At 38.1% G+C, this 19003-nt stretch overlaps 1 protein-coding gene across 1 annotated transcript in view; it reads right to left on the bottom strand.

Annotated features, from left to right (window-relative positions):
* The window catches only part of sim2 (SIM bHLH transcription factor 2), a 29767-nt gene extending 18590 nt beyond the window's left edge, over nucleotides 1-11177 (bottom strand). Inside the window, exons 1-3 of the mRNA XM_060909151.1 lie at nucleotides 10832-11177; nucleotides 7586-7668; nucleotides 6345-6434 (exon numbers count right to left, since the gene is read on the bottom strand). Coding sequence (XP_060765134.1) covers nucleotides 6345-6434; nucleotides 7586-7668; nucleotides 10832-11006 — 348 coding nt within the window. The 5' untranslated portion in view covers nucleotides 11007-11177. The remainder of the gene's footprint in view (nucleotides 1-6344; nucleotides 6435-7585; nucleotides 7669-10831) is intronic.
* Between the last annotated feature and the right edge of the window lie 7826 nt (nucleotides 11178-19003).

The following is a 19003-nucleotide window of genomic DNA, read 5'->3' as shown; positions in this document are numbered from 1 at the left end:
GGAGCTACAGCTTAGTGATGCGTCCACATACACAGCACTGATGCGAAGGCACGCAAAGTATGCAGGTCTCCATACACACACATCTATCTCAGTTCTGTGCAAAAGTCTTAGGCACACGTAAAGAAATGCTGTAGAGCAAAAATGGCTTAAAAATGATTAAATGAAAATTTTCAACCTAAAAAAAAAAATACAGTAAGCAGTAAGCCATAATAAATGAAACAAAGTCGATATTTGGTATGAGACGACCCTTTGCTTAAAAAAAAAAAAAAAATAGTAGTCTCAGGTACGAGTGCAGTTTTATAAGGAAATATAAGGAGCTGGAAGTTTTACTGATACTGAGCATCTTGCAGAACGAGCCACAGTTCTTCTGGATGCTTTGACTGTCACACTCGTTTCTTAATTTTGCACCAAAACCCAGTAGATTTCATTAAGTTTTCTTTTTTTTAATCTGAAAAGTGCTCTCTTATGTAATATGCTGCTCGGATACAAACTTTTTTTTCCTGTAACATTTAACATTGTCCTGGAAAACGAACGTTTGGAACGCAGTGTTTTCTTTCAAACGTTTCTAAAACGTTTTTTCAAACATTTCTAAAACGTTTTTTCAAACGTTTCTAAAACGTTTTTGTACCGACTCGGTAATGTAGAAGTCATAAAATAGAAATCTATAACAAAGTTTTTGTATGAAAAAAAAGGGTGCCTAAGACTTTTGCACAGTACTGTGTCATGTGATTCATGACATTTCTATATGCCAGTCTATATGGTCTTTTCTTAATTGTTTAACTATTTTCTAATATACTATTACTATTTTTCCTGTTAGTTACTGGTTGTTGTTTTGTTTTTTTTAAATAACAGTGATGACATTCCCTGTGTCCGAAATCGCTCACTTGTTCACTACTCCCTATATAGGGAATTACTATATAGAGGACTATATAATGAGCTCATTGGTAAAATGAAAAAACGTTTTCGGATACTAGTCCGTCGCGCTGGTATTTACATCATTACTGTCGCACAATTAAAACGTGCCAGATCAGTCGGCTGGTGGGTTTTCAAAATAATCGATACATGCATGTATTTTTGTGATAAATCCATATTATACTGACCCTGTGTCCGAAATCGCTCCTTACTCACTATATAGGGCACTATATAGTGAGGACGCCATTTTGTAGTGCTGTCCGAAACCGAGCGGATTTCCCACATTAATCAGTACAAAGTACCTGCATCTTTCAGTATTTTTTTCTTAAATCAAGCCTGAATACTTCTTTGCCGCTGCCTTTTATTAAATCAAATTTGAGACTTAATTTGATTTCTTTCAGCGCAACCGCAATGCATGATGGGATATATTGCTTTGGTTAGTGACCATCGGTTGTACACTACTTTTCGTCATGCATTGTGGGATACTTTGAGTGCACTATATAGGGTGTAAATAATCCTCACTAAGGTTTCGGACAGCGCTACAAAATGGCGTCCTCGCTATATAGTGCCCTATATAGTGAGTAGGGAGCGATTTCGGACGCAGGGGTTAACTCTGTTGCTATTGTCCAACAAAAGTGATCCGACTCAAAATGATATTATTACATTTATATTCTTAACGCATTTCCTCATTCATCTTTGCACACACTCTTGGCATTTTCGAATAGAAGCCCTTATTTGTCATATGCACACTCAAGCACAGTGAAATTTGTCCTCTGCATTTCACCCATCTGAAGCAGTGAACACATGCATGCGCACGCACACGCACACACACACACACACACACAAGCGAGCAATGAGCACACGCACATACCCAGAGCAGTGGGCAGCTATGCTACAGCGCCCGGGGATCAGTTAGGGGTTAGGTGCCTTGCTCAAGGGCACTTCAGCCCAAGGCCGCCCCATCTTAACCAGCTTCATGAGAGGAAGAGTTGTGCCTCGTTCCTCACTGCTTTCTCATTTCTAGTCCCTCAATATAAATCAAAACTACTTGTTTTCATTTGAAGTAAAATATACATTAGTATTTAGAAATAAATTTGTACCTGGGCGTTAACATCATTGTTAACATTTACAATTGGTACAAAATTCTACTATGGTGCTTTTGTGAAAATATCTTTAAGACTATGAAGCAGTAGCCGGTTTCCATTGCAATGTTACGCAAAATAGAAGTGATTTAAAAAAAAAAGTTGACAAAAAACAATTGCAAAATGGACCGTGTTTCCGCTGAGCGATGTTTGTTTGTTTTGCGATTCAAGCTGCGTTTTTCTCCTCTCGTGATAGTCATTCAGTTCTCTGAGACCTGATATTCGGCACCAGACTTTGACCGAATCCACTGCGATAGCCGTCGTTTAATCAAATGCAAAAAAAAGTTGCTTCGATTTTGCAAAATACTGCTTTGCTGAATCGTCCGGAAAGCCACTTCATGCGAGCGTATAAGCTTCTGAGAGTTTCAATTGATATTCAAGAGTTTATTTGAGCTTCACGTGTTTCCGTTACTCTTTTTTTTTTTTTTTTTTAAATTGTGCGTTCAGCAGGTTCATGGAAACCCCAACTAATAAACTAATATGTATTGGATCTCCAGTACTGTGCAAAAGTCTTAGGCACCCTGTTCTTTTTTTTTTTTGCATACAAACTTTGTGATAGAGCTCTATTTGATGACTTCTACATTATCGAGTCAAAACATTACAGCGTTCCAAACATTCGTTTTCCAGGACAAAATTAAATGTTACAAGAAAAAAAAAAAGTTTGTATCTGAGCAGCATATTACATAAGAGAGCACTGAAGGCCAGAGCATTTTTTAAGGATTTTCCACTAGGCAGTACAATCACAGGCCCCAGAGTCCATGCGGCTGCACCGCTGCGGCATATTCTGTGATGCAAATTGCCGCATTACGAATCCTTGTTTCAGCCAGCATAATATCAACATAGTTAATGCAGTGCCAAGTTTTCCTTGTTAAATGTATACTTACATGGTACTTGGTTAATTAATTGCAACTGATTGAACCAAGAGGGCGGCACGGTGGTGTAGTGGTTAGCGCTGTCGCCTCACAGCAAGAAGGTCCGAGTTCGAGCCCCGTGACCGGCGAGGGCCTTTCTGTGCGGAGTTTGCATGTTGTCCGCGTGGGTTTCCTCCGGGTGCTCCGGTTTCCCCCACAGTCCAAAGACATGCAGGTTAGGTTAACTGGCGACTCTAAATTGACCGTAGGTGTGAATGTGAGTGTGAATGGTTGTCTGTGTCTATGTGTCAGCCCTGTGATGACCTGGCGACTTGTCCAGGGTGTACCCCGCCTTTCGCCCATAGTCAGCTGGGATAGGCTCCAGCTTGCCTGCGACCCTGTAGAACAGGATAAAGCGGCTACAGATAATGAGATGAGATGAGATGATTGAACCAAATGATAAGACATAACTTGGTTTAAAATTTGGTCTCCCAGTGAAGCTGGTTTGGCATTGACTAGGAGACCAAATCTGGCCACTGGGAGACCATTTGGTCTCCCAGTAACTATGTTAAAAAATGCTCTGCTGAAGGCTACTGACAAAATCATGGTGCAAAATGAAGAAGCGAGTGTGACGGTCAGAGTGTCCAGAAGAACTGTGGCTGGTTCTGTAAGATGCTCAGTAAAACCTACAGCTCATTAGATTTCCTTATAAAACTGCACTCATTGTACCGAAAACTGCTTTTTTTTTTTAAAGCAAAGGGTCGTCTCAGACCAAATATTGATTTTGTTCATTTATTCGTTTATTATGGCTTACTGCAGTTTATAGTTGTTGTTTTTTTAAGTTGAAACATTTCATTTCATTATTTTTTAAGCCGTTTTTGGTTGACAGCGTTTCTTTACACGTGCCTAAGACTTTTGCACAGTCCCGTATCCTTACATGCACGAAAGTGCTCTGTATATTTGAATGTTCAGTGGTATATGCTGGATTATCCAGGTGTTTCTAGGTAAACAGCGATGTCGTTATTTGCATAGTGCTCTGTGTCTACGTGCAGCCTATAGATGGTACTAATCTGAGTAAAGTAAAAACAGCATTGTATTTAACCGTACCTGCAAAGACCCGAACTAGGTGTGTTACATGATGGCGTGTGGGAGGAATGTCGCCCGCGCCGTACACACCCAACACATGTTCTGCACACCCCAGCTTTACACTACCGTTCAAAAGTTTGGGGTCACTTTGAAATGTCCTTATTTTTGAAAGAAAAGCACTGCTCTTTTCAATGCAGATCACTTTAAACTAATCAGAAATCCACTCTATACATTGCTAATGTGGTAAATGACTATTCTAGCTGGTTTTTGGTGCAATATCTCCATAGGTGTATAGAGGCCCATTTCCAGCAACTCTCACTCCAGTGTTCTAATGGTACAATGTGTTTGCTCATTGCCTCAGAAGGCTAATGGATGATTAGAAAACCCTTGGACAATCATGTTAGCACAGCTGAAAACAGTTGAGCTCTTTAGAGAAGCTATAAAACTGACCTTCCTTTGAGCAGATTGAGTTTCTGGAGCATCACATTTGTGGGGTCGATTAAATGCTCAAAATGGCCAGAAAAATGTCTTGGCTATATTTTCTATTCATTTTACAACTTATGGTGGTAAATAAAAGTGTGACTTTTCATGGAAAACACAAAATTGTCTGGGTGACCCCGAACTTTTGAACGGTAGTGTATGTTGTTTTTTTTTTTTTAAATCTTTTTAATCAAATTAAAGAACACGAAGTTTGTTTTCAAAAATATGGTCTCGTGATGAAGAGCTACTCTTGGCTGTACTTGAAAGAATATGAGTGCATTAATTTCAAAACTGTATTAATAAGTTTTAAAGCACAGTCCAACATATGGTACTCTCTCTCTCTCTCACACACACACACACACACACACACACACACACATATGCAAACACTCACCAAGTCACTTGCATAGTAACTCGCCAAATACATGAACAGGATTTTGCTAACTCTTAATTTTAAAGAAATAAGTGTTCACTTCGAATCGCACTTTTGATTTTTCAGGTATTTCACAGAGAGTAAAAACAATTTAAATTTAAAAAGAAAACAAAACAAAAAAAACACAGTACACTTGCTTTGCAGAGTCATATATAATTGCTTTGTGCACTGTACTGAAATCCAAAAGCACTTCTGAGCTCCATTAAACATGCTCCTGGTGTCTAATCCGTCAATTACAAACAGCTTCGTTTACAGGAACACTGGCAGTGTTATTATTATTATTTATTTATTTATTTATTTCTCTGATTGAATGAAAGCTAGCAGTCTTCACTTTTCCTAATTATTTTGGAACACGCTCATTAGTTAGATGGTCAGTTTATTCCTTTTAAAACGAAACCATATTCAGTTGATGTTCAGGGAAAATGCTGGCAGCAAAGTGGACACTATTACACATGCATGCAAATCAATCAAAAATGGCTATGCAAAGTTCATTGTATCATTGGTGAAAGGCTATTTTGCTATTTAGATGACCTATACGTCCTGGATATGCATAAGTAAACCGACTCCTTCTTTATTCTCGAGGCTGGAAAAAGGGTGAGTCTTATTTCTTAAAGAAATTACCTTCACTTAAAAATTTCCTTAAAGTCGTCCATTGGTTTGAGTTTGCAGTCTGGATACAGAAATGGACATTACTGTTTAAAATAAAAGATGAATTATTATTTGAACACATTGAGTGTTTCGATTTTATTGTGAAATACCATCCTGACACTAAAAGCAACCCTAGAAGTTTGCCTTCATGGCTTTTACTGTCATTTGTAGGCAGTTGTGGAGAAATCTGATGATATGATGCCAACATGGAGAATAGCTTTGCGTTTGTGCTACATGTAGGCGCACACAAACACATTGTGTATCACACTGTTTCCAAGAATAAAAGCTCCTCTCTCTCTCGCGCGCACCATCTCCCACTTCATCTCTACAAACAGCAGTAAACCCAAAGCCAAGCAAACCATCACACAGTTAACTGGATGAGTTCATTTTCTCCCCAAATTGCCCACCTTCCAGCTTCAACCACAATTTCTTCATCCGTGTTTCCTTTTCATTGGTTCGCAGACCGAAGCTTACTCAACCAGATACAGCTGAGAAATAGTGACTGAGGCATGACCCAAGCCTCAGTGTTTTCAGTGCGCTAAGCAAACACGCTCCGTGCTTTCATATCCCGCAAACTGGTGTGCACATCAGGACACACAGCTCACCACACACACCATCAGATAATATTCTCCAGGTTAGACATTTATATTCCATTGTTTCATTTATCACCATTGGGTGACGGACAAAATGTTTCAAAGAGCGTATCAGCGTGGCCCGGTTCTGAACGTGATCTCAGGGAAGTTATGAGGTTTATTTTAATAGAGTTTATACACATGGTAGGTGTGGACTCACCTGCGATAAGCCAAGGTGAACTGAGGCCGTCTCAGAGATGTACATGATTTTACCGTCAGAGGCAACAACAAACACAAAGCCATCCAGAGTCTTAAAAAAGAAAGAAAGAAAGAAATCAGCATAACATCAGTACATCTCTTAATGAACTGTATCTGACAAACAGTAGGAGATAATACAGAAATGGTGACACTTATTACATATTTTCAGAAGTTTACATATATTCTCTCTCTCTCTAGCAAACAACATACACACAGTATTTTAATTGAAATAAATTGAACTCAACAGTGCAGACGGCTTTCCTTAAATGAGTGGCTCAAAATCAATAGGACAGAAAATATTATAATAATACCAACAATAACAATACCAACAACAACAACAACAACAATAATAATAATAATAATAATAATACCAACAACAACAATAATAATAACAATAATACCAGCAACAACAATAATAATAATAACAATAATACCAGCAACAATAACAATAATACCACCACCAACAATAATAATAATACCAACATCAATAATAATAAACAATAATAATAACAATACAACCAACAACAATAACAATAATACCAACACCAATAATAATAATAATAATAATAATAATAATAATACCACCACCACTAATAATAATAATAATAATAATAAACAATAATAAGAACAACAATACCACCAACAACAATAATACCACCACCACCAATAATAATAATAATAATAATAATAATAATAAACACCAACAATAATAATAATAACAATAATACCACCACCACCAATAATAATAATAATAACAACAATAATAATAATAAACACCAACAACAATAATAATAATAACAACAATAATACCACCACCACCAATAATAATAACAACAACAATAATACCACCACCACCAATAATAATAATAAACAATAATACCACCACCACCAATAATAATAATAAACAATAATACCACCACCACCAATAATAATAACAACAATAATACCACCACCACCAATAATAATAATAAACAATAATACCGCCACCACCAATAATAATAATAAACAATAATACCAACACCACTAATAATAATAATAACAAACAACAGCAACAATACCACCGCCACCAACAATAACAACAATAATACCAACACCAATAATAATAATAATAATAACTTAATTATTATTATTATTATTATTATTATTATTATCACACACCCGTTATCAGCGTGTGTGTGTGTGTGTGTGTGTGTGTGTACTGACCTGCAGCAGGTGCGCTCCGAGCTCTTTGGCCACAGAGTCAAGCGGACTGCAGCGCGCCGCTTCACCCCAGGCTTCCCCCACACCTTACACACACACACACACACACACACACACGGTCAGCGCTCACTACTCAGCACACTCCGCCGTGCTCACAAACACTACTTCACGACTTTATAATAACTGTAGCCGTTATAATAAAATATAAAGCACACAGTTTTTAATTATTATTTTTATTATTATTATTATTATTATTATTATTATTATTATTATTATATCACAGATCAGTGAGCGGCTCAGTGTCGCTTCATCATCATTGTGTCCTGCTCGGCTTTTAGCAGCTGCACCTCTATTATTATTATTATTATTATTATTATTATTATTATTATTATTGTTGTTATTATTATTGTTATTATTATTATTGTATCACAGATCAGTGAGCGGCTCAGTGTCGCTTCATCATCATTGTGTCCTGCTCGGCTTTTAGCAGCTGCACCTCTATTATTATTATTATTATTATTATTATTATTATTAAAGGTGTTTATTTGGTTTTATTTCCCAAAGCGCCTGTGTAAACGCGGGTAATGTTGAGAGTGCTGGTGTGGCTGAGGTGCTGCTTGCTGAATGAACACTGATGGGTTTCCGGGTTTGGGATTTTTTACAGCATGAACTCGGAGACCCACACAGCTCACACTGCACTCACTGACACCATCAAACACTAACGGGTCGCTTCTCATCTCAGCTCAGCTCAGCTCATCTCATCTCATCTCAGCTCAGCTCAGCTCAGCTCATTATCTCTAGCAGCTAAATAAAAGTGTTTGATAGAAATTCAACATGATCAGTCAGCGACGGGCAAAACACGGATAGATAGATAGATAGATAGATAGATAGATAGATAGATAGATAGATAGATAGATAGATAGATGTAATGTTTTCACTGCTTTCTAAATGATGTTTGACTTTTTTTAACGACTATTTAAATGGCGTTTTTAAGTCTTAATGAGAAACAGATTCTCCGATGCACCATTCTCAGTCTTTTTCCTCCCAGGCTGAGTTCATCTATAATCTCCTCCAAACCACACATTTACAGACACTATGCCACCCAAAGCCAATAAAAATCACATCCCATGTAGCCGACAGGATTATTTTATATTTACAGCTGATTATAGTGCATAACTAATCAACCAGAAGGTACTCATGTTCATTTTTATTATTGTGACCGTTTTATTGGAAAAACACAACTTGAGATCTTAAGTCTGTATTAATCTTAAAAAAAAAAAAAAAGCCACTAATTTGACTAGAGGATTATCTCCAGTTTCCTGATGGCTCTCCTCTCATGAACTGGGAGAAATCATTCCCACCGCTTTATCACTCCAGAGTTAAAACAGAAACTTGTCCAGCTCTCTTTAAGCGAATCTGTGTTTTAATCTTTCAGTTCGGAATTAAAATATCGATGGATTTCTACAGGCCAAGTCAAATTAATGTCATACTTTATAAGGTTAATAAAAAAATAAATAAAATAAAATAAACATCCACACTTAAGAATAGTTAATAATGATCGAATGTTTTTTTTGTAAACTATAAACTGTGTTTCAGTATTATTATTATTATTATTATTATTATTATTATTATTATTATTTAAACGATTGCAATTAAGAACACAGCAAAACGCATAAATGTGTAAAATATTAAAAATAACTATAAAATCTGAGATGGACCATTTGCAGAATATAGGTCTATTTGTACAAAAATCTGCACTTGAACATTCATTCATTCATTCATTTATCTATTTATCTGTTTATCTGTTTGTTTGTTTGTTTGTTTGTTTGTTTATTGGTTCGAGTTGATCCGACATTTTTCACCAGCCTGTAAATTCAGCTTCTAATCTTTTGCATCTCCTCAGTGAAAACAAATGAAGTGGTTTTATTTATCTACAACCGTCTTTCTCTTTTTTAAGTTTGGCTATTTGTTTGTTTGTTTGTTTGTTTGTTTCGTTCCTGGTGAACAGGCAATATCATTTTCCCTCATGTTCATTCATCCAAAGTTCATAACCTGTTTAATAACAAATACATGACTGAAACATTACTACAGCCTATTACGAACACAGAACTCATACATTTAGGCTGTCATGTGTAACCTTAATAGCACAGCATGCTTTGGCTTACAAACTAATGAATGCAAACAGAGATTAAAACCCCTTTTTCTAAACATGAAGAGCTGTATCTGTTACAAAAAATAATTTTTAATTGCTACAGACTCCTGAATGAGCAGAGAACAGGCTTTAACAGGTTCAAATCTCAGCAGTAACTAAACTATTGTGCGCTTGTGATTGGGCTCTAATTGTACAGAAGAAACTGACTCAGTAAACGTGTCTGCTTTTGAATCAGTGTAAATACGCAGGTGTTTAGACACAAGGCTTTGTCTTCTGCCAGGGTAATAAGAAAGTAGGCTGCTGTAGAGAGGCTGAGATTCACAGGGACACTGAGTGTAGAACAGGACACTGTACACTGGACTGTAGGGGATTATGTCTACAGTAAAGCAGCTAGTGTTTGGTTTTTAAATCAAGATGTTTTGTTTTTAAAAGTACAAACAGGGATTTTATTCTAAAACGGACAAATGATATGATAAAATGTGCAGTATAAGAATACAGGCTCATGATTGCTGAAATGGATTATAAATCAGGTTTAAGCAGAATAAAAATAATACAGTAGTGAAACAGGATGTGTGTGTATTATATAATGTAAAATGAAGAAAGTGCTTTCTAAAAATAAAATACACATATACGCAAGGTATCCCAAATGTCTCCATATACTGTACAGGTGAAATGAATACTTTTTTTTTTTAAACAAAATGTTTGCCAAACATTTTCATACTGAAAATATTATATTATATTATATTCATACTAAATATTTATAATTAGCCTATAAGTATAAAATTCAGATAGCTTTTAGAAGCGTTTGACGAATGTACTGTAAGCAATCGCATGATTATGATTCTCGTTTAATTGCAATCGAAATGCAATTACGTGCAGAATATCGTTGAACACTAGTTCATGTGTTGACACAGAAATGGCAGTCATGTAGAGAATGTTTCGTAAATTAAATTACATTTTGCTTTTTAAAAAAAAAAATTACTAATAATAAACTTGTCCCCTGTGTGTATGGATAATTCTGGGCCTCCATGGAATGGTGGTATGAAGCTGTACAGCCCGCTTCAGCGGTAAAGCGCTGTGTTTGCTGTAAATCTTACCGTCGGGAAACACAGCCCTCATCTTCAGGTAGCTGGAGGTCAGTCTGATGATGGAGGCCTTATCCAGCTGCGAGGTGATAGCCGAGGGCAAAGGCAGGAGCTTGGCAAGCTCGTAAAACTCCCCGTTTTCTTTCTCTCGTCTCGTTTTCGCTGCATTCTTGGACTTCTCCTTCATTTCTGACACGTCGCAACACCGCTGCGCATAATAAAAGCCCACCTTAAACTTCAGCTGCGGTTCCTGAGCTCCGGGGAAACGGTGTTACATCAATGAGCTCCACTTCCGACCTGTGGTGTCCTCTTCAGCGACTCATCACAGACACAGGAGCTCACAGATGATCTGTCCGACTGTCTTCTCTCTCTTATTATTATTACTATTATTATAATATAATATAATATAATACAATACACTGCACTATGATTACTCAGCTGCTCAATAGTTCAGAAAGACTAACACAAACTCCATTTTTGTACTTTTTATTTGACCTCTTCTCAATAACAACAACCCTCACCCTCACTCTCACATTGCACGGATTTAAGCATCTACCAGCCTATCTGTATTTTATTTATTTATTTAGCCTATTATGCATGTCACCTCCCATACGAAAAACTGTTAAACCTATACCCATACTGATATCGTCCTTGTGCTGGATCAGCTTTTCTGGATCCACCTGGTAACCCTGCTGTCCACAGTAGAACAATGTGAACTTCATCTGGAGTGCATTTAGTCTGTCATGTGGCAATCACACGGTTCTAATAATAGCAACAAATCCATCCACAAAATAAGATGTTTTTTTTTTTGTTTAAGTAAGCTGTATGAAGAGGCTCCTGTCAGCCGATGTCATCCATGCTTCATGAGTAAATCCCTTCATGCACTCCTCTGCGTCTTGCGCATTTTGAAGAGCAACTCGTTGAAAAAGTGCCTCGGTTCTGTCAGAGTGTGTATTCCTTATTCCTCATTCCCTCTGTGAGATTTCTCCACCACTGGCTGCATTGTTCCCAGCTGATAATCCGAGGAGATAGAGTGATGATATGACCCGCTAATAGACCTGTCGGTGTGTGTGTGAGAGAGAGAGAGAGAGAGAGAGAGAGAGAGCATGGACTAGGAGGCAGACTCTTCAGTGACGTCACACGCTCCCAGTAATGAGCTCTGAGAGAAAAGCTGCACAATGTGGAGTTGGATCTCTTTCTTCCACACACACCGTTGTGTTATGACGGGTTTGGTGTTTATTTTGGGTATGGATCTGCAAACACCATATGCGTTTTCGTCCATTTTGACACCAAACTTTGACTGGAAGAAAGAGTGTCTGACTGTAAAACACTCAGAGCCCATTATAAAAAGCACACTTGTGAAATTCCTCTCTGCATTTAACCCATCTGAAGCAGTGAACACACACACACATACCCAGAGCAGCCATGCTAACAGCACCTGGGAGTTAGGTGCCTCGGTCAAGGCCGTCCCATATTAACCTAACCGCACAACTTTGGACCGTGGCGGAAACCCACACAGAAAGGCCCCTGCTGGCTGCAAACCCAGAACCTTCTTGCTGTGAGGCGACTGTGCTAACCACTTACACCACCCAAGTCGAGTGGGTTTCCTTCTATATCTCTAGTTTGTAGGGGAGTTGGGACAAGTTTTCAGTTTTTGCCAATTGTGTGAAATTCTTCGCAGGTAGCGTCACATTCGTATTGCATTACAGGGTATTTACTCTACCCTCTTACCACAACATTAGTTTCTCAGCTTGTCACATATACTGGCCTTCAGGCTTCACTTTTTCTCATCTCATCTCATCTCATTATCTCTAGCCGCTTTATCCTTCTACAGGGTCGCAGGCAAGCTGGAGCCTATCCCAGCTGACTACGGGTGAAAGGCGGGGTACACCCTGGACAAGTCGCCAGGTCATCACAGGGCTGACACATAGACACAGACAACCATTCACACTCACATTCACACCTACGGTCAATTTAGAGTCACCAGTTAACCTAACCTGCATGTCTTTGGACTGTGGGGGAAACCGGAGCACCCGGAGGAAACCCACGTGGACACGGGGAGAACACGCAAACTCCACACAGAAAGGCCCTCGCCAGCCCCGGGGCTCGAACCCAGGACCTTCTTGCTGTGAGGCGACAGCGCTAACCACTACACCACCGTGCCGCCCCTTCACTTTTTCTGTCATTATTTATTTTTATTTATTTTTATTTATTTATTTGCGACGGGATATGGGACTTTATGTTGGGAGACATGGAACAAAAATAAAATACCTAGGCCTACATGTTTAATTTTTTTTTTTTTATCAAAACTTGGAACATATGAAGTGTATGAACACACAATGCTGGTACGGTGATTTTTTAAAAAAAAAGGCAGTTTACCCAAAACTTGATTAGACTAAACACTCAAGAAGCAATGAAATAAGTTTAATCCTCATGTGGGTACACGCCCACATTTTTAAATATTCATAAGCCACAAGAAAAAAACCTCTAACATGATGAACTGTCCCAACTCTGCCCATCTGACCATTTTGAAAAAAAAAAAATCTTTCTATGTTTTTCCCCAGAATTTGTTTTGTTTGTTTGTTTTATCTGTAACCGCTTATCCCATGCAGGGTCACAGGGGGCCAAGCTGGAGCCTATCCCAGCTGACCATGGGCAAGAAGCAGGGTACACCCTGAACAAGTCACCAGCTCATTGCAGGGCTGACACACACATAGAGACACAAACAACCATTCACACTCACGGTCAATTTAGAGCCACCAATTAGCCTAACCTGCATATTTTTGGACTGTGGGAGGAAACCCACACAGACAACATGCAAACTCCACACAGAAAGGCTGTCGTCGGCTGCTGGGTTCAAACCCAGAACCTTCTTGCTGTGAGGCAACAGTGCTAACCACTACACCACCGTGCTGCTTCCCCAGAATTTAAGTTTAATAAATAACACTATATATGGTAACTCCAGGCTACATACTTTAATTTCTAACAAATCCTGAATTCACCAGCATACAGTACATTACACCATAACGGAGGTGGATTGCGAAGTAGAAAATACAAATCTCGGTTGACAAAAATATTGAACTGCACAAACCTTACTGTAGTGTCCAGCTTTGTGTTTCTAAAGAAAGTAAGTTACTCCCAGGAGCAACATCTAACTTCTGATGTAAACTAAAACCTGATTGGTTGAAATTAATTTATGGGAATATAAACTGTCCCAAATCCCCCTGTTCTCCCATATGTAAGACTACATAAAGTGCAAATACACAACATGTAAGACAAATGCAGGGAATAAATACACAGAATATGGGCTGTAAACTGTAAACTATTTGGTAGATAATAGGACTGCAAACAAACAAACAAACAAACAAACAAAGCCATGCACACAGGAGCCAGTTTGCTGTGCTGAGTGAGCGAGTGAGTATTGCCATAATTAAACACTCAAATAACGTTTATGTGCTTTTACGCACAAATCCTGCACACCAAAAGCGCACAACCATCACCCATCTATCTTCTGCTGCAAAATACCCAGCTTTAGTGTTGGCTGAACATGTGCAGGGTTTAATTCATTTTATCATGTTCATTTGTGCTCGATTCAACTTCATCTATCAACACGATAGCGTTTATTCACATCTTGTGCCATGTTGTTTACTGTTAGAACCTATTTCTGAACCCTCTCACAAGGAAAACAATAAAGAAAGAAATGTAATCCTGTGCTTTCTTATAATAGATAATTAAAACAGCAAAGTTGCTGGAGAACATTGTATAGGCCTGTTATTGTTTCTCTGGGATTCCTAGTAAAATTGGACCATCCAAAAAAAAAAAGAGAGAGAGAAAGAAAAAAAACTGGAAGTTCAGAAACGTTGGCCTGTTGCGTACAGAATATTCCATTGCTGAATTATAGACATATAGACTCTCGCCACAGATTTAAACTCTGCACAGGCTTTTAAAATGGAGTAATTCTTCAAATAAATAATACAAAGCACTTCTAATGTTTAGCGTAATTTATAATTAACCAAAACCTGAATATAGATGATCAGAAAGGGTTGGTAGTGTGGACCGTGCAGTGGGAAATGTGTGAGTGCGTAATCAGCAGATTTATTTGAATAGGAGAGCTGGCTGTGATACTCGGACTATCATTTTCTCTATGCGCTGTCAGAACTGATGGATTATCACAGAGAGCTCAGTGTGGAAAATACTGAAACCTTACTTCTCTCTCTCTCTCTCTCTCTCTCAGCATGTTGCATGTTGTTTACAGGAAAGTTTAGTCTTTCTACACACAAACTCACATATGGTTGGTACATTTCAAAGAAAATCACAGTAAAATGAGTGGAGAGACAAAAAGTCCTGTATGATGTATAAATACGTATGTGTGTATGTATAAATATGTCCAACAGATCTGGTTTTGATCCAGTTTTGCTTATCTCAGTTATTTTGAAAGAAAGTTCATTATTTGGGAGGCGCTTCAGTCACAAACATTGTACAAGTAGCTGGCGGTGTTTCATACATTCTGACATCTGTGTTTAGATCTATAGGAAATGGATGAGTAAACAGTGCTGGAAATTGCAGCAGGAATGCCCTTGATGCTCATGCAATAGTGTAAAATGTATTTAAAGGAAAAATCAGAAGAGTCTTCAGGTGGCTGAGAACGTCAGAGCAGGATGTGATCAGACTGTCAGCGAGAACGTTCTGTCGACGAGTGCACAGAGAGGGATTTTATGCTGCAGAGTATAAGCCCTTCATTACAAAGACAAATGCACTTTTGAGAGTTCAGTGGTGAAGAAAAAAAAAGAAAAAAAAAACCCAACCCACAAGCGCTGGTTACAGAGACATGGAAAAAGAGCAATATGGTCAGCCGAGTCATCTTTCACCATTTTCAACAAGTGGCCTTGTGCATGTGTGGCATATACATTAAGAGAACAGAACAGTCACTGAAAATCAATACAAAGTCCCTATAACTTTTTCACCTTTATCCTACGAGGAAACATTTCTATCCGGATGGGAGTGGACCTGATCTTCCAGGATGACAATATTTCCAGCCAAGGGCTCAGTGAATCATCTGATGAGTAAGAAAGGGTGTACAGTAAATCATATGCAATGCTGTTCACACTCACCAGATCTCAGCCTACCTGAACACTTATGGCAGGTTATAAACTAAATTACATCTTCACCACTGTTATAAAAAATACCAGTTGAGGGATTATCTTTTGGACGAATGACGTCCATTCCTCTAGCCCCAGAGATTTGTAGGATCTGTGCCAAGGTGCCAATCTGAACTTGGTGACTAATCCTTTAATGTATGTAAAAGGGTGGACTGGAGTTATGTTCCTTGTTTTAAACATGCTGTTATGTTTTTCTTTCTCGACTGACAGAATTTTTCTGTGCATATGAAATCTGTCAGTAGAAACAGAAAATATACATAAATAATAACATGCTTAAAACATTTAAAACAAGGAAAAATGTATCATGGGTATTCACTGATGGCTAGAAACAGGAGCAGAATAGAATGGTAAAGTGTAAAATATTTGCAGAAGACATTAAGATAACCATAACCAAAATGAATATTATAAAGCATTGCCTTATATATCGTATATATATACTTAGTTGAGCGGTTCTCGATATAATATGGATTACGACAGTTGAGGGCTGTTTACTGTATTTTTATTATTTACTATTTACTGTTTGATCTCAAACACATTAAGAAGGCATGAAATTGCACTAATTAGCTTTAGACGAGGCACTCCTGTTAATTGAAAAGCATCCCATGTGACGACCTCATGAAGCTGGTTAAGATAATGCCAGTAGTGTGCAAAGCATCATCAAGGTAAATGCTGGCTACTTTGAAGGATCTAAAATATGAAACATGTTTTGGTTTTTTAACACTTTTTCCTTTAGATAATTCCATATATGTTCCACGCAGTTTGATGTTTTCAGTATTGAGAATAAAAATAGTCAAAATACAGAATATATACAGTATGTTTTTCTGTATTTTGACTATTTTCTATTTTCAATATTTTACAATTTTTCAGATTTCCAACCATGCTGACTCAATAGTTGTTGTTTAGTCTCAGCAAACAAGAAAACTGTGGCCTTAAAACCGCCTTCTTTTTTTATTTTATTGTATTTTTTTTTTAAATTCTGGTTCTGTACTGACTGATAAATATTTAAGTTATTCCACTAAATCGAGTGGGGCGGCACGGTGGTGTAGTGGTTAGCGCTGTTGCCTCACAGCAAGAAGGTCCGGGTTCAAACCCCGTGGCCGGCGAGGGCCTTTCTGTGCGGAGTTTGCATGTTCTCCCCGTGTCCGCGTGGGTTTCCTCCGGGTGCTCCAGTTTCCCCCACAGTCCAAAGACATGCAGGTTAGGTTAACTGGTGACTCTAAATTGAGCGTAGGTGTGAATGTGAGTGTGAATGGTTGTCTGTGTCTATGTGTCAGCCCTGTGATGACCTGGCGACTTGTCCAGGGTGTACCCCGCCTTTCGCCCGTAGTCAGCTGGGATAGGCTCCAGCTCGCCTGTGACCCTGTAGAACAGGATAAAGTGGCTACAGATAATGAGATGAGATGAGGTGACTAAATCGAGTTGTACATTGAGCTGACAGCCAACGAGGCACGTAGCACCAAGTTGGCTATAAGCCATGCATGACGAGATTGAGTGGAATAACTGTTTTATTCTATCTACATTCACTGGATTTTGAGAAACAGAGCCTTTTTATTTTTATTTTTTGCAAATTCGATAAATAAAAACTTTATACAAAACGTCCGACAAAATAATTTCCGCTTAGAATGTAAACAAACCGGCGAAATGACAGGAGCAATTTGTGAAAAATGCTATAATAATAATTATTGAAATTAAAAAAAAAAAAGATACGTTCCTACAATCAAATACTTTTATTCCATATTTTGTTGCTTTATTTTTGGGGGTTTTGTTTTCGAATAGAGTTTTTATTTCGACCTCTGTTGGTTCAGTAACATGCGCCACCGTTTTCTTCTTCTTCTTTAGGGTTTTTCAGCGGTTGGCAAACCAACTTAAAGGTGCATTATCGCCACCGACTGGGCTGGAGTGTAGAACAGGCGATATTAGGGGAGGGAAAAAAAACCTATATTCTTTTAGCTATTTCTGTTTCTTTTAAAGACTTGATAACAAAATGATATATCTGACTTGATGTGCTCCGCCATTTTGTTTTTCTCTACTCACGGTATATGAGCTGATATCCTAGTAGTAGAGTAGCCAATCAGAGTGCAACATTGCTCATATCCAGTGAACGTAGATAGAATATATATGAGTTGTTATATCCTTCCTGGCAGCTCGAACCAATCTGGCCATTTTCCTCTGAACTCTCACAAAGCGTTTGTTTCCACCCACAGAACTGTCACTCACCCAATGTTTTTTTGTTTTTTGCACCATTCTGTGTAAACTCTTGAGACTGTTGTGTGTGTAAAACCCCAGGAGATCAGCAGTTTCTGAAATACTCAAACCAGTCCATCTGGCTCAAACCAACACCCGTGCCACAGTGAAAGAAAGTCACACTTTGAGATCACAATTTTTCCTGTTCTGATGTTTGAAGTGAATGTTAACTGAAGCTCTTGATTTGTATCTGCATGATTTTATGGATTGTGCTGCCGTCAAGGGATCGGCTGATTAGATAACTGCAGGTCGATGGGTGTACCTAATAAAGTGAACAGTGAGTGTACACACACACACACACACACACACACACACACACACACACACACAGGAAATTAAAGAATGAGAGATGTCCCAGAAGTAGTGAATAGTTTAACCTCTTATTAAGCCAAATGAGTGGAAATCAGTAACTCATTCAGTTCTTCCACTTGCAGCTGTGAAGGTTTTGTTTTTGGGTCACCGAGCTCCGTTCTCCCCCAAAATCATATATATATATATATATATATATATATATATATATATATATATATATATATATATATATATATATATATATATCCAGCCATTCAGTCAGTTTATAAAGTTGATGGCCTGTTTAAATTAATTTGTCAGTGTAGTCAGAATGAATTAAAAACTGGACAGTCAGGTGAGATAAGTGAGGTCTGGAGTGAGTCCCACAGTGTTTGAGTAAATCCACTGAGCAAGATGTGTTATTTTACTTTAAATGTCTGGCATGGATCAGAACTACGTATTTAAAAAAAAATCACTGTAGGTATGTAAC

The sequence above is a fragment of the Neoarius graeffei genome, chromosome 25, assembly GCF_027579695.1.
Source record: "Neoarius graeffei isolate fNeoGra1 chromosome 25, fNeoGra1.pri, whole genome shotgun sequence".
Lineage (NCBI taxonomy): Eukaryota > Metazoa > Chordata > Actinopteri > Siluriformes > Ariidae > Neoarius > Neoarius graeffei.
Note: the sequence above shows the minus strand (reverse complement) of the source record. Positions and strands in the feature narration are given on the sequence as shown.